Source organism: Medicago sativa, chromosome 7, assembly GCF_051527215.1.
Source record: "Medicago sativa cultivar Bolivia chromosome 7, Bolivia_mono, whole genome shotgun sequence".
Classification (NCBI taxonomy): Eukaryota; Viridiplantae; Streptophyta; class Magnoliopsida; order Fabales; family Fabaceae; genus Medicago; species Medicago sativa.
The window spans coordinates 93,138,076-93,155,296 of NC_140755.1; the positions used below are offsets into that span (position 1 = coordinate 93,138,076).

General features: G+C 32.9%; 1 protein-coding gene across 1 annotated transcript; it reads right to left on the bottom strand.

Moving 5' to 3' along the window:
- Positions 1-393: 393 nt before the first annotated feature.
- On the bottom strand, positions 394-7,525 carry EIF3A (eukaryotic translation initiation factor 3A). Its single transcript, XM_085723131.1, has 14 exons — positions 7,380-7,525; positions 6,467-6,538; positions 5,877-6,358; positions 5,101-5,316; positions 4,647-5,015; positions 4,520-4,549; positions 3,869-4,096; positions 3,617-3,778; positions 2,959-3,180; positions 2,644-2,850; positions 1,992-2,198; positions 1,767-1,847; positions 1,414-1,615; positions 394-1,097 (listed from the first exon to the last, which is right to left on the bottom strand). Exons 2-14 carry the CDS (start codon positions 6,510-6,512, stop codon positions 670-672), a joined length of 2,880 nt encoding a protein of 959 aa, XP_085579257.1. The 5' UTR covers positions 6,513-6,538; positions 7,380-7,525; the 3' UTR covers positions 394-669.
- Positions 7,526-17,221: the final 9,696 nt, after the last annotated feature.

Here is a 17,221-nt window from a genome sequence, read left to right on the forward strand (position 1 = left end):
TCAAGGGAGACCAGCAACTAGAGAGGCCATGACTAAAGGCGGGCTAATTTATATCATTCATGATATGTCATTATTTTTGCTCAAGTGATATTGAGTATGCATAAGTAATTTGACGAGTGGATTTAAATCTGGATTTTAGTGCCCTATCTAAGTACATCTCTGAATGAGCATATTTGGAATCGCAGTGATCTGCCAAATTCATTGAGGCCAAAATACATTTGGAGTGCACAAGAAAAAGATGTTCTTGGAGTGCAAGTTTATGAAGCCGTGTGTATATATTAACTACACGATTTATAAAGAAAAATTCAAGAGTTAATAAGATCCAAGAAGGCCGCAGACCTTTTTATTTTCGATAAAACAAAACTGAAAACAGGTTTGCAATAAATAGAAAAATAAGTCCAAAATACTCGTCTGACATGAAATTTTAATTACCGTATCCAATCCCACTGGATCATAAATGGAACATTTTGTTGGCGTGTTCTTCAACAGAACCAAGGAGTTCATAAACATTGGAAGATAAATAAATGAGAACTCAGTATCAAAAATAGAATTCTAAAACTCAAACAGGGAAGAGTACGAAGAACTCGAGCAAAAATCAGAGCAACCAGCACAATATCAGGCAAGAACCCCAAAGGGCAAAATGAGCAGTAAATCACGGCACAAAAACGATCAAGTACGATCACGCATCCTGGAAGATGACCAAGTTGAAGATGACCTTGAACCCCCACCAGAACCAAATGAGGAAGAATTACGATCCCACCTGTCACCATCCGGCCTGCTGCTACTGTTACCCCAACGATCTGCTTCTGGAGGAGGAGCCCCTGTTGTTTCACCTCCTCCTCGCCGGAACTTGGGAACGTATTTCCCTGGAGCTGGGGCTGCTGCAGCAGCAGCTGGAGCAGCAGTGCCAGGATCAACTGGACGGACAGGAGGCTCATAAGGCCTAAGAGCTGGTTCAGCAGGTCTGCCCAACAATGCTTCCCTCTTCTCCCTCTCAGCCTTTTCTTCAATTTCTCTTAGTCTTTGTTTCTGCTTTTCAGCTATCTCATCCAATTTAGCTTGGCGTTCAGCCTGTTCCTTCTTTTTTCTCTCAGCCTCTGGAGTTCAGAAAAACCACATGTTAACTAAATACAAAGGATGATTATCTACTGGTTGTGTGTAAAAGATGGTACCCTGATTCCAGGGCAACAGACATTTACTAATTACAAAAGATTTTTTTTTAATGTAATGAAGAAAGAATTGAAATACAAAAGATAGAATTGGAAAGAAAAAAATAATCAAAAGTCTGTGTTGGCGGAATTTAATAAAATAGACACATTCAACAAGTTTAGTGTAATCCTTTCAATACTATATGATATGGGGGAAAACGCTTGGACATATATATAATCCAGAAAACAAATCAATAATGATTACCTTCACGCTCCCGAGCTTCTTCCTCCTCACGCAATTTCTGTCTTCTCTCTTCTTCCACCTTAAGATAATACTTCAATTTTCTCATCTTTTCCCTCTCCAGTTTCCTGGAGAGTAAAATCCTAGAGATACGGTCCTCCCTGTCTTTCTTCAACCTATTGAATTCCGCTTCGCGGTGACTCACAACTCTCGCTTGATATATCTCCTGCAAAGCCAAACCACGTGATAAAACATTAGACATACTAGGTAAATTTAATAAATGGTATTTTGTCTGTCTTATATGATGACAAATAACATCAATTGTTAAAAGGTAGGCCAAGATATAGAAGAGTAGCCTAAGAGTTTATGATACTAACTTTATTGCCCATCATTCGACTAAGCCTCTCCTTCTCATTGAGATCTCCAGCATGGCGCTGTCTGCTTAGTTCAACCTCTAGCTGCATAAAACAATGGTCTCATACAGTTAGTACAAGACAAAAGCTTGTTTAAATAGAATGCGGCAAAAATAAGATTTTGTTCCAACTTGAGAGGAAAAATGTGTAAAAATTGAATTGTTTCCAAGGGAACACAAGTAGACATACTTGTTGCTCACGCTCATGAAGAATCCTCTCTTCCACTAATCGCTGCTGATATGCAGCATCAATTAGCGGAGCAGCCTCTTCTCTCTTTGCTCTTTCCAAATGATCCATGGTTTTGGCCAATTTCTGAAGCTTCTTCTCCATTTCCTGTCTCTCCCGGAGTTGTTCGACCAACGTCAACTGCATCAAGGATTCCCTAGAAATTTGGCCCTACAGATAGTGTGTATTGTCATCATAAGCAGATCAAAACAAAAGAAGAAACTTAAAGCATGTATGCACAGCTTGTCAGAATGGACACCACTAATTGGGTTTCTTTAGGTGCTGATATTAGACCCCGTACCCATGCAGAGCAACGGTGGCTGTCTTGTTTTATTTTCTTTAACAATAAAACTATGCTTTTGAGTGGCACTTGTTTTGAATTAAAATGATTACAAAAAATTGTAAGATTAGCGTTATAAATTATGAATAAATTGTAAGATTAGTGGGATCATTTTAAAATTTTGGATGGGTAGTATGGATATTTATAAAATGTAGTTGAGTTGTTTAAATAATTGATAGCGCTAAGTAATATAATATATTGGATGGGGTCTAATTATACCACAAATATGGGGGCATGGATGTGGATGCTCTAAATTGAATGCAGGCTTCAACTTACCCCTTCAATTACGGGCTTTTTGCCCTTTCTCCTCGAAAGCTTTTCAGCTTCCAGACGTAAAGCCTCGGCTTCTTCTTTATCTCTTTCCTCCTTTTCCCTTTGGATTCTTTGAATTTTCCTCTGCTCAATCTCAGTTGCAAGCCGCCTTTGCTCTGCTTCTTCATCAATTTTCAGCAGTCTTAACCTCTTTGACTCCTCCTCGCGTTCCTTCAAAATTTCAAATTTAAACATATAAAGGAAAGTTTAATCGTTTCAAATATTATTAAATCCTAATGAGCGAAATGAATAATAATTAATAAACTAAAAGGATTATACCTTTTCAAGAAGCTGTCGTTCTTGTTCCTCTTTCCTTTTCTCAATAATGGATTTTCGAGCAAGGAGCCTCTTGTGTTCTTTGGCCACAACCTCTGACAAAGTTGGGAGCAATGCTCCCAGTTTTGATTGTTTCCTATCAGGAGGACAAATCATTTGCCTTGCCTTATTCAATTGTTCAGCAAAACTAGCCAAGTGATCCCTCAAGCCATCAGCTTCAAGACTCTGAGATAGAAACCAAGCAAATTCCGTAAGATTTGGTAAAATGAGACAATACTATGATACGATTAAAATGTTCGATTCAGAGTTTATATAAACAACTAAAAAATTTATCCATCTAAACCACGAGAGTTTATGTAAACAACTTATCCTAGGCATCTGACATAGGTGCAAACAAAATAACGGATTATTTCCATGTTGGGAATAATGATTCAGCAGAACCACGATTGAACAACAATCGAATGTATTCCTCAAATAACATGGTCAAACCACTTAAATAAAAAATCAACCATCTTCTCAGTAATATGTGCCACCCCAACTAATCATTCCAAATCCTATCCATGATCCACCATAACATTAATTTAAACAGAAACAGAAAAATCTTCCTACTGTATTGTAAAGTTTTAAAAAGGCAATAATACTAAGATAAAGGAAAACATACCGTCTTACAGAAAATTACAACATTTTTCATGTGGTCCACTTTCATTGATAGAAATTTCTGCTTAACAGCATCTACAGAAATCTTTTCCACGACTGAAAAATCGAAGAAAGGGATCATCCCAGCTAAGTTCTCAATCTTCATCGATTGGTAAACATTAGACACCTGAGGAAGGAAGGCAAACAGGTTTAAGTACACATCAAACAGAAGGATTAAATAAATAACACACAATAACAACAAAAAAAGAAGATGCACCTGTTGTAGCAACCTCAAGGTAGCCAACTTTTCAAGTGCTGGGACATACTGAGAAAATTGCACCTCTGGAACAGATGAAGCGAAGGTAAACTTACCCCCTAATTTCGAAATTTTATTTAGAAGGGGTAGTACTTTTAGTGCAAGATCCGAGGGTAGAAATTCATTTTCCAAGAGATAGTAAATGTCTTTCACTTCTTGTGAAACACAAGACATTACACCCTTTGAAGCCTGCAAGCATTCCAAACATAACGTGGGACCGAGACTAAAGCAATTGGTTATTGCAATAATACTAAGTTACTAACCCAGATGTTATCCAACCCCTGAACCTTACAGAGCGCGCACACACACACACACACACACAAATATATGTGTGTGTGTGTTTAAATAATGTGTGCCCAACCACTCCAAAGGTTCAGGAAATAATGTAAGAAATTATTTTTAGATATGTTTAAAATAATTACCACACAACCAACCCATGAAATGCAAAAATTAAAAGCTGTTATAAGTTGAAGATTAAAGAAATTCAAATCGATATGACCAACAACACCAAATATTTGAAGGACAAAATAACAAGTGCAGTTCAACAAAAATAAAAAATTTATATAGGAATTTCTTTAGAGTTTTTTGTTTCAAATAATGAGAATATCTTACCAGTTCAGCAAGAAGTGACGACCTTGAGAGCTGGGGAAAGACAAAACAGAAACAAAAGCAAATGGTAAGAATAGCAAATCAGATATTTATATACTACTGGGAGTGCAAATGAGGGAAAGTTAAATACCACTTCTCTGCTATCAGGCTTGGTTTCAAGATTAAAGCCTATGAGATTAGCCATCCTCAAATTTCGCTCTTTTTCATGCTCTAGTTCTAAATGAGATGCACCGTGAGTGCGATCATGAGGAGGCACTGAGAGTGCAGCTAGAACAACAGATGAAGCTATTAATTGTAAATCCTTTTGACTGAGATTTTTGTTGAAGCTTTTCTGTAACAAAAAGAGCTTAAACCATGCATAAGCATGATATAAATGACTTGAAGATTTCCAAAATATTTCTGTCAACTTGACATAGTAAACAGTCATCAAGGATGGTTTTGGTGTTTTCTTGACCATGCACATTAATCCATGAATATCTTCAACAGATCTGAAGGCTTCCTGCATGCAACAAAAAATCAGGTCTGCCAACATCAATGAAACAAACACCTTGTGAAGATTTAAGGAAAAATGAGAAGCTGCCAACCTGCCAGAGTTCAAGTTCAGTGGCAATTTTCAGCTGCTCAAATCTTGTATCAAGATACAATTGCAAGCTTTCAGGAGCAGAAAGGTCAGGTCGGTCTCGTTGGTCCCGATATTTGTTAAGATTAGCCAAATGATTTCTGATAATTTCACAGAGTCTGCGAAATTCTGTTGTTCGCTTATACTGCTTACAAAACTGGAAAGCTCGATGGGCTGTCATCTGCATATGGCAATAGAATCTACTATAAGTTTGACATAAAGTAAATCTGCCTCCTATATTATTGTTTTTTAACTACAGCAAATAAAAAAGAAAGTTAATGAGCAACAACAACATATAGCCCTAATGACAAGCAATTAATCTCTATTTATCAGAAATACTTGCCTGCCACTTCTAAATGTCTAACACTGCATTTTAAATCTACATCAGAGATAACTTGCAATATAAAATCTCACACTGCAATGATGGCATATATTATCACATCTCCCAAGACCATATTCCCAGACAACAAAGGTAAAACAGTTCCATGTTAAAATTAAAATAATTCAAACATAAACATAAATATCATCAAATTGGTTGCTTTAGACGAGCAACCAGTGTTACTGAATGGCAATTATGGCAGTATGGTGTGGCGAGCATTGACCACATCAATATGGCAAATGTTATATCCCGCCGTAACCGCGCCATAAGGAGGCCGAAATTGAAGAATTTTGGGCCTCCGCCATAAACAACACTGCAATCAACTATATACAAACAAGAAGTAAAAAGACAAGAAAAATTACAGCATATAAGGCTTCCAATTTCGAATTGTTCCGCAATATCTCAAGCACTGTCCTGTAAGTTTCCCAGAGAAATTTAAACCATGGGGTAACAAGCTCCCGATCAGATCTATCCTTTCCTTTCTCGCCACTAACATAGCTCAGCATCAAGTCCTCTGGCCTTTTATCAGCCTCCAAGTCATCCACATCAAGGGCTTCTTCCAAGGCCTGAGCCTGACTACGTGCTTGTTCAGCTTTCTCTGTTGACAGATGCATGAAGTGCTTGATCACCTCCTCCAGTGAACTAACATTCACTTGCTGACATATTATACGATACTGAATGAGGCCATCCTTAGCAAACCGGCCTTTCCTCATGTCAACACAAAGCTCGACATACTTAAACATAATTCTCTCCAGTGTTTTCTGCCATGCGCGATATCTTTTCGAAGTGATCAGGTCGTGCAGAGTCTGAAGAGCATCCTGCTTCTGCCCGACATTGATCAACTCTGTAAATCAAATTTCAAGTGATTCAATTGCATAATTCTCTAAAAGAACAAACAACAAGATAAGAACACGAAGAAAAGAAAAACAGAAAAGTCAACTTCTGAACAAACCTTCTGCTCTTTTGAGAGCATTCTCAGGCTTCAAAAATGACGTCATATTGCAAATTCACAAAATTCAACTCCCTGTAAATAGAGTGATAATCAAAATTAAAAAACAATAATAAAACAAAATGTAATCCAAAAACAATAGTAAAACACAAATTCATATTAGAATTATCTAGAAAAAATGGTAAATCTCGCGAGATTATAGATCAGAATCACGCTACACCGATGTTATTCATGAACTAAGAAATCAAGTGAAATTACCACCAATTGTAATGTAATTAGCTGTGCCAGATGACCAAAAGATAGTGATAATGAAAGTAATTATATAAAACGTGAATTCTTATCATAATTCTCTAGAAAAAATGCCAAATTTTGCAAATTGTAAATTACAATCATGCTAAATATTCATAATTAGAATCACACTAAACACAGATGATGTTCATAAACTGAGAAATCAAGTGAAACTATCAACGTATAATGTAATTAGCTGAGCAGATTAAAAAAAATAGTGATAATCAAAATTAAAAAACGATAACAAAATAAATAAAATTGAATCCAAAAATAACGGTAAAACACAATTTCATATCAAAATTCTCTATTAAGAATAGTCAAATCTCGCGAAATTGTAGATTAGAATCCCACTAAACCGATGATAATCATAAACTGAAAATCAAGTGAATCATCTACGTCTAATTAGCTGATGCAAATTAACCATTAACAATAAAACTGATATTACATTAAAACTGAAAATCAAATTGAATCGCGCAATCTCAGAATTGCGTCGCGGAGTGGATCTCTTCTCCGATGAAATTATCCGGCGCACAGCCTTTTACAACGGCCGGGAAACGCACCGGAATCGCATAATCGAGAATGAAAAGAAAATCGAAGGAAAAAAAAAAAAGGGAAAATCTGAACGTACTTTGTAACGGGTTTGTGGTTGTCGATGAAAAACAGTGGTTTCGTTTCCGTCCAGCTTTTGCTTTGTTGCGAACAGGGAAGAGAGTTGAGTGTGTCTTCTTCTTCTTCTTCTCAAACTGGATGCAAGTGCGCAAAAGCTCAGCGGCTGCTTATCGGTTTTGTTGCGTTAGGGTTTTAATGGTAAAAACTTATTATGGGCCTAACAAAATTGTAATGGGTCGGGCTTGGCCTCTTCAAAGTGTTATTGTTTGACCCAGGAAAATAAATATGAAATAAGCAAAAAAAAATTATACTTGAAATAACAAATATTGAAGTTTTATCCTTCAAAAAAAATAAATATTGAAGTTTATCGTAAAAAGAAACAAATATTAATGTCGTAAAAAGAAACAAATATTGAAGTTTATCCTTCAAAAAAAAAAATTATTGAAGTTTATAGTAAAAAGAAACAAATATTAATGTTGGAGATTTTGTTTTGACTCATTAAAGATATAGAAATTTTTTTGACTCATTAATGATGTAGAAACTGAAAAAACATTAATATCAAAACCGAAATATTCACATTTTCTATTTCCACTAACATCTGAAAATTGGAGATCATCAAACCAATATAAAAAGTGATTTCTCTCAATGTTCACTCGTGTCTGCATAATTGGGACATGAATTTAAACATCCAACTTATTTATTTGTGGTGATTTTTTTTATCTGAGTATTTCTTTTTCCTGCAAATATTAACATTAATCTTGTAATATTGTATTTTGAGGATGAATTTGAACTTAAAACCTCTTATTAAGATAAAAGAGATATCTAAATGCGAGGTTCTCTTTGTGGTCTTTTGCTCACAAAAATTATTAATACTTTTAAAAATGTGCGACACGATTCTATATAATTTGCTTTTTTCCTTCTGAACAGTATTTTCAAAGCTAATCATATTTGTTTACAGATTGAAATATTTTTAGAACATTTTTTGCAAATCGAAATCTTATTTATATTGGTATACGTTTATAACAGTGAAAATAACTTTTGTTTAATATTCTCTCTATCAAAATCATTAAGGGTGTTCTTAAAAAAAAACATTAAGGGTGTGTTTGATTCGTTAAAAAATAAATGTTACCATAACCTCAGTTGTAGAGTGTTTGATTTGTAAAGTTGTTTTATGACAAGACAAATTAGAGACAAGAGATAGAACAAAAATTTAATTTTTGTCTTTCACTAAACCACAACACAGTCTCCATGAGCGTAATTCAGTTGGTAAGGACAATGCATAATGTATGTAAGGTCTGAGGTTCGAACCCCGGACATCACCAAAAAAAACCACAACACAACATTTTGTCACATGTCCAAATTGTCTAAAATAATAAAATAGTCTTTTGTCCATAAAAAAATCGTATAAGATCAAAAATTATTCAATGGCATAAAATTTTGTCATGTTTTGTTTTGTCTTGTTCTGTCTTATACTAGTGTGTTTAATACTTACTACTATTTAGCAAATCAAACACACTTTTGAAAGTATACTTTTTGGATGCTACCAAATACATACGGGTCTTGTTAAGGAGCGTCGAGCGTCGCATAACACTCTTTAAGCATTCAAGATAAAGTAATTGTTCTTTAAAAATATTAAAGTTTTTAATTTTCAATACACTGATTACACAAACTTTTCTAAAAAGTTACTATTTAAAGTCCTTACCTAATGCCCGAAGCACCGGTTAACATTTTTGAATACATATTATGATTAAAAAGTTACTTTTGTTTAATACATTTTCTATTTCATTCCTCCCTTGCACTTCTTGTTTTATGGGAAATCTTCTCTCTCATACCTCCCTTTGCACTTGTGTAATGTGTTATGGGAAGCCGTTTTTGTGGTATATAAATTAATTTTGGATTGTTCAAACACAAAACATCTTATAATTTTAATCAAAACTATTAATAATGATTTTGCAATTAAAAACTTGATTTGTCCAATAAATGATATAACAAAATGGTTAATAATAATATCGAGACAAAATAAATCTGGAAAATTATTATGATCATATTTGGTATAAAAATCTCTAAAAATAGATTGATAATCGTATAAGATTCCAAACAATATCAATATATAAAGTAAAATAATTTTAAATTTAAATAAAAAGACCGTTGACGAGTTGATAGTTTATGTGAGTGGTCCACCTCAAAAAAAAAAAGTTTATGTGAGTGGTAATTATAAACTTTGTTGTCAATATTTATTTATTTTTACAAGTTCTTCCTATCAATATATATTGAGCAAAAATTGTACCAAAAATTATATATATATATATATATATATATATATATATATATATATAGAGCAAAAAACAATAGTCTAAAGAAATTTGTATGTTACCTTGTACTGCTAGAGAAATTTTTCATCTTTTTTAAAGAATGAGTTTGTAGGGAATAGGCCATAAAATTTTACTACCCCAATTATCATTTTTAAGGAAAAAAAATTTGTAGAGAACAATATTTGAAAGCTTGTAATTGATTTCCTCAAAAAAAAAAACTTGTAATTGATATATTTTTAATGTTAAGAGCATTTATTTACCAATATAGATTAAGTTTGAATAATTTATCTTATTTCAAATAAAAAGTGTGAATAATTTGTCTAATCTAAGTTCTCCAAAATTCAAATAAAAAGTGTGAATAATTTGTCTAATCTAAGACCATGTACAATGGTGATTTTCTTTCAACACCCTTCAACACCCACTTTTTCAATTCTCAACGCGCCACATCATTTTCTCTTTCTTAATTCAACACTCATTCAATTTTTACCTCTCCAATGGTTTTCATTCAACACCCTACCCCACCACTTTTTATTAATTTCTTATTCTTATTTAATTTTTGTTTTTATAATTACATAAATCGATTATAATTAAATTTAAATAATACAATTAACAATTTATTTTTTAGTTTTTTTTTAAAAACAAAATTTTGGGTGTTGAATTGATTATTATTGGGATCCATTTCACTAAGTAAAGACGAAAACTTCAAAAGAAAAGCTAATAATAAGATTAAGAGAGTGAAAAACTTGGTTTTTTTTTTGTGTTCAAATGAAATGATCCAAGTCTCTATTTGTAGAGAAAAAAAAATCACGAATTTTGGTAAAAAAATAAAAAATAAAAAAATTATTTGCAACCAAATAATTGAGCCCAAATCTTTAAGAAAATAAAAATCAAAACAGCCAATCAAATTGCCCCACGTGTCCAACACTTACTCCACAGACTTTTCTCTCTCCGTGTCCCTGACGATTCACGCGCCCTGTCGGCGCGTGTATTGCACGCGCCCTTTTTCAGCAATAAAAACGCGCCACGTGGCAAGGGCGGGACAGGCTTCAACATATTGAACGCTTTCATCACTTCACTCCTCCAACTCATCTTCAATAGCATGGCTTCCAATGGTTCAACAAGCTTCAACACCCTTTCAATAGGGCCATTGGAGATGGTCTAAGTTCTCCAAAATCCTATAAAGCGTGCTCAAATAATTTTTTTGGATTCCCTGAATTAGGGGGATTTTATAATGCAGCCCTGAAAAACTTCCTGCCCAAAAAATTATATTCCTTCACTTCTTCCTTCGTTCTTTTTCTTTACAAATTTCCCATCAAAAAAATTCAAATAGACCCCAAGTATAGGAGCAATATTATACGAAATCCTTAGGTGCTGGTGTGATTGTTTGAAGAATCAGTTTGGGTAACTGCCAGCTGGTGTGTGTGATTTAAGGAGCTAAGGAGGCATCTTGGATTTTTATTACACTTGTGTTCAAGAGTTGTTTGGTTAGCTAGTTGCAATATAAATATTGGAGCAGATTCTCTCTTTATTTGTTTTTGTGTAAGTGGTTTTTGTTGTAATAGTTCGAGGCATTGTGTGAATGTTTATATTGCTGCAGACTTAGTTAACATTGTTTACTCTATCTCGAGCATTTCTTATACTTGATAGATTGTATTAATATATACTTATACTTATAATTATTTCTCTGTCTTTTCAAAAAAACAAAGGAGCATATTACCAAGAATAGAACATAGGTACATTTTCATATATGTTGTTCTTGAGAGGTTGTGGTGTGATTTGATTTGATTTTTTTAAAAGAATTTTTTTATCGGATATAAAGATTAAAATTATATGTGATTTGATTTTGATGACTATACTATAGTTGTGTATCATCAAATTCAATTAAATGTAGTTTAGAATTTACTTTTAAATGTTAATTGATAGATTAATATTTACTCTTTCGTCCGGTTTTGAATTCAGAACCTCAAACTCTTTTAATTATTGGTTCAAAGCAATCGAGCTATCCTCTCCCCAAAGATAAATATAAATATTTTTGTAAGTATTTTTCGAGCAATAAGTTCCACATTGTCTTGGACCAATACATAATCTCCTCACCCTAAATTTATATTAGAGAGAGAGAGAGAAAAATACTCAGTAGTTGACCTTTGATATGTAACATTGAAGTAGAATGACTAATGTTTAACTTCAACATTTAAGGTCTGCTTGGTTCATCAAAGGGGTTAAAGAATAAAACTTTTAATGGAGGAGAGGGGATGTATTTTAAATATATATTTGGTTCAGAAGATCGGTGGAAAATATTTTAATTACAATTGTGTTTGGTTCACAATGGAGGTTAAGGGATTTTAAACTATTTTACTTTTTTTGTCTTTACAATCTTTTAACGATCGTATTATTTTTTTTTGAAACTTTTACTCTTTGACGCTGAGACTTTTTGGACAATTTTGTTGTCTGATTTATAAGAAATAAGAAAAAAAAAACTATATAATCATTAACAACTTCATTAACATTGGTAATTTAAGAAGTCTCAAAGTTAGTGGGTTGCATGTGGTGTTAGAGTATCTCCCGTATGCTTAGAATTTGATAGAGATGATGAAACCCCTCTTTGTGTTTTACATTACTGCCCCCAAAATAATTCAAATTTGGATCCGGCTAGTCCCTTCTAATAACATTATTACTTTTTTTAAACTATAGGAATTAGATCTTCAAGAATGTCAACAATGCATGTAATTTGGAATAAGAAATGGACAACTACTTTTTTTTTTTTTTGGCTTGCTGGCACATATGAACACGGAGAAACAAAGTTACTTTGAAAGATGTTTTTCAACGACCATTCAATCCAATCTACACTATCCTTAAGATGGTCGAGGACATAAACAATTGTAACCACCATCCTACGAATCTTCACCATGAAGCCACCATTTTTATTGGTTTGAAAAGGCCTCAGGAATGGTGGGCCAAGCTCAGTTTTGACGGAGCCTGTAAGTATACTCTAAGGATAGTTGGGTGTGGCGGTCTTCTATGACACTATTATAGGAGATGGATAATTGGATACACACCTAAAATTGGAACTTGTGATGTTCTTAGCGCTGAGACACGGGGATGTACCTGGGTATGCAACTTGCTTTGGTATAGGACTTCTGCCATCTTCAGATGGAAAGTGACTCAAACATTCTGGTTGACATAATCACGGAGAATATCAAAATCAACGACAAGCTACTTATTTTGGTGCGACACATTCATGGGCTTTTAGAGTTTGATTGGCAGGAGCTTTTCAATTATACTTGGAGGGAGGGAAATAAAAGTACTAATTGACCAACTAATTTTTGTTTTTCTCTAAACTCTTTCAAAATATATGTCATGTATTAGAGACTTTTTTTAGTTATATTTCAAGTCTTTTTTTAATGATATTTTTGGGGTTTGTATGCTTAAAAATATTCGTGTAATCTTGCAGTTCTGTTTCTTTTTGAGCTTTGACTCTCTTTTTCTATAAAAAAAAGTGTCTCATTTTTTACAAAAATCTCCTCAACAACTTAAATATAAATAGTTTTGTAAATGTTGAGTTATAAAATCTTGGCTTAAATGTGTAATCAGTCCCTGCACTTTGACATGATTTTGGTATTGGTCCCTACATTTTTTTTTTGTTTGGCTTTAGTCCTTACATTTTGTAAAAAAATTGCATTTAGTCTCTACCGTTAGTCAACTGTTAAAAAAAGGGGAAGGATAACAGAGTGCCACATGTCATGTAATTATTGGGTGTTTGCATAATTCATTAAATGGTTACCTATTTTCTTGTATTTTTAATTATAAAAAATGTTATAAATTAATAATAATATTAATTTTCTTCAAAAACAATTATTATTTAAGTCTGGAATAAAATTCTCCAGCGCTCCTTCTTCTTCCATTCCAGTATGCGCTCGCCTTCTTCTTCCACATCCAAATTGGTTGTTTTTTGTCTTCTTCTTTATATATGAAGTGCTTGCTCGTTTGCATTTGCTTGCTTCAACTAGTGTTCTAAAATGCTTTTACACATTCTGGTTCAAATATTGGTATTTGATCAGAATAAGAATAGAGTGCCAATCGCCTTTGTGCATTACCATCATTGATATTTGTGGCCATAATACAGTGACAAAGACATCAAAAAACCCTAATATCGTTGTCTCGAACCTTCAAACCTAATAAGTTATGATTGAGTTTAAAGATATTTGAGTCTTTATTTTTAGATTTTGGATCATCTGCAACGGTTGTGTGTTGTTATGTGCAGCTAGTAAATTGAAGAATCTCTCTAAAGAATCATTGGCTTATCATGATTCACGTAAAGGAGAAGAAGTTGGGTGGTAATTTTTAATTAATAAAATGATATCAAAACAAATTAAAAACTTTTGTTTATTTAATTTTTAAACAACAATTACAAGTGAATAGGCAAAACCCCCTGAAATTGTAACTTTCGTCAAAAACCCCCTGACTTTTAAGAAACTTCAAAAACCCCCTGAAATTGTCAAACGTTAGTCAATTACCCCCCTCCGTTTATTTTGGCTGTTAAACCATATGACGTGGCAAGTAAATGTACACGTGGCAGCTCCACATTGGCTGAATTTTATGCCACGTCATAGGGGGATAAATGACTTTTTTTTGTTGCTTTCTTCATCTTCTTCGTTCCACTTCTTTCATCATCTTCAACATCCCTTTCATCAATGTTTATAAAAAATGCAGAATTTGTTTCAAGAAACAACAACTTATCAACAACATCATCTCAATACTTCACCTCCACCACCATCAAAGAACAATAACACCACCTAAGCTAATCAACAAAAATCCACTTCACTAACTCCATAAATTTTGTCAACAAAAGCACCGGTACATACATATCTAAAGCCTAAACTATATCTTCAAAAACAAAAACATCATAAAATTGAGTAGAATGCTATTGCTGAATTTAAATTTCCCTTGAGTCTTAAATCTTAATGTTGGTAACCTGTGAGCTACAATGAATGGAAAAGTGGTTGTGATGTTAGGATCATGGAACTTGATGGTGGTTGGAAGTGAAGTAATGAGATGATGTTGTTGATAGGTTGTTGTATCTTAAAACAAATTCTGCATTTTTTATGAATATTGATGAAAGTGATGTTGAAGATGATGAAAAATTGGAAGGAAGAAGATGAAGAAAGCAAAAAAAAAAAAAGTCATTTACCCCCTATGACGTCGCATAAAATTCAGCCAATGTGGAGGTGCCACATGTACATTTACTTGCCACATCATATGGTTTAACAGCCAAAATAAACGGAGGGGGGTAATTGACTAACGTTTGACAATTTCGGGGGGGGGGGGGGGGGTTGAAGTTTCTTAAATGTCAGGGTTTTTTTTGACGAATGCTACAATTTCAGGGGTTTTTTAACAATTGACTAACGGTAGGAACTAAATGCAATTTTTGTAAGGATAGAGCAAAACAAAAAAAGTGTAGGGACCAATACCAAAATTTTGTCAAAATCGATTACACATTTAAGCCTAAAATCTTTCTTTCCTACCTTGGATCTCAACCTCACCCTACATTTCTTCTACCAATAAAAACTCAATTTGTGAGCAACTCTAGGTCAACTAGAACATTCGGGCTTCAGCAGGTGCTACACTTAGGCTTTGTTTGCGAGTTTTGAGGGGAAGGAAAGGAAAGGCTAAGGAGGGGAAGGGAAGGAAAGTGAGGGAAGGGAGAAAGGATGGAAAACCTTCCCCTTGTTTGTGAGTTAAAAAACCAACAAGGAAAGGAAATGGAGGGCTTATGTTATAATTTTACTATTTTACCCTTTTTTTTCTCTTAAAAACAATACATTGTGTTATACTTTGTAATTTATCTTGAAATTTATTCAAAGCAACTTATCTCATAAAAAGTAAATTATTACGATCTATATTTAAAAAACAGCTTATTTATAAAAAAAAAGCTTATTACGATCTCTTTTTTAAAAAACAGTTTATTCAAAACAACTTATTTATACAAAACAACTTATTATGATATCTTTTTCAAAAAACAACTTATTCAAAACAACTTATTTGTCCAAAACAACCTATTACGATCTCTTTTCAAAAAACAACTTATTCAAAACAACTTATTTATGCAAAACAACTTATTACGATTTCTTTTTCAAAAACAAATTATTCAAAACAACTTATTCATCAAAAACAGCTTATTACGACCTTTTTCTCAAAAACAACTTATTGAAAACAGCTTATTCATCCAAAACAGCTTATTACAATCTCTTTTTCAAAAACAACTTAATCAAAACAACTTATTTATACAAAACAGCTTAATGCGATCTATTTTTCAAAAACAACTTATTCAAAACAGCTTATTTATCCAAAACAGCTTATTACAACCTCTTTTCAAAAAACAGCTTATTCAAAACAGCTTATTTATGCAAATCAACTTTTGACGACCTCTTTTTCAAAATCAGCTTGTTCAAAACAACTTATTCATCCAAAACAGCTTATGACGACCTCTTTTCAAAAAACAGCTTATTCATCCAAAACAGCTTATTACGATCTCTTTTTCAAAAACAATTTATTCAAAACAGCTTATTTATGCAAAATAGCTTATTACCACGTCTTTTTCAAAATCAGCTTATTCAAAACAACTTATTCACCCAAAACAACTTATTACGGCCACTTTTTCAAAAACAGCTTATTGAAAACAGATTATTCATCCAAAACACCTTATTACAATCTCTTTTTCAAAAAAAACTTATTCAAAACAGCTTATTTATACAAAATAGCTTAATACGATCTCTTTTTCAAAAACAACTTATTCAAAACAACTTATTTATACAAAACAGCTTAATACGACCTCTTTTTCAAAAACAGCTTATTCATCCAATAAGCTGCTTTGCATAAATAAGTTGTTTTTGAAAAAGAGATTGTAATAAGCTGTTTTGGTTAAATAAGTTGTTTTGAATAAGCTGTTTATGAAAAAGACGTGGTAATAAGCTGTTTTGCAAAAATAAGTTGTTTTGAATAAGCTGTTTTTTGAAAAGAGGTCGTAATAAGTTGTTTTGGATAAATAAGCTGTTTTGAATAAGTTGTTTTTGAAAAAAGAGATTGTAATAAGCTGTTTTGGATGAATAAGCTGTTTTCAATAAGTTGTTTTTGAAAAAGATGTCGTAATAAGCTGTTTTTGATGAATAAGCTGTTTTTTTGATGAATAAGCTGTTTTAAATCAGCTGATTTTGAAAAAGAGGTCGTTAAAAGCTGATTTGCATAAATAAGCTGTTTTGAATAAGTTGTTTTTTGAAAAGAGGTTGTAATAAGCTGTTTTGGATAAATAAGTTGTTTTTTAAAAAGACGTGGTAATAAGCTGTTTTGCATAAATAAGCTGTTTTGAATAAGCTGTTTTTTGAATAAGTTGTTTTTGAAAAAGAGATTGTAATAAGCTGTTTTGGATGAATAAGCTGTTTTCAATAAGTTGTTTTTGAAAAAGATGTCGTAATAAGCTGTTTTTGATGAATAAGCTGTTTTGAATAAGCTGATTTTGAAAAAGAGGTCGTTAAAAGTTGATTTGCATAAATAA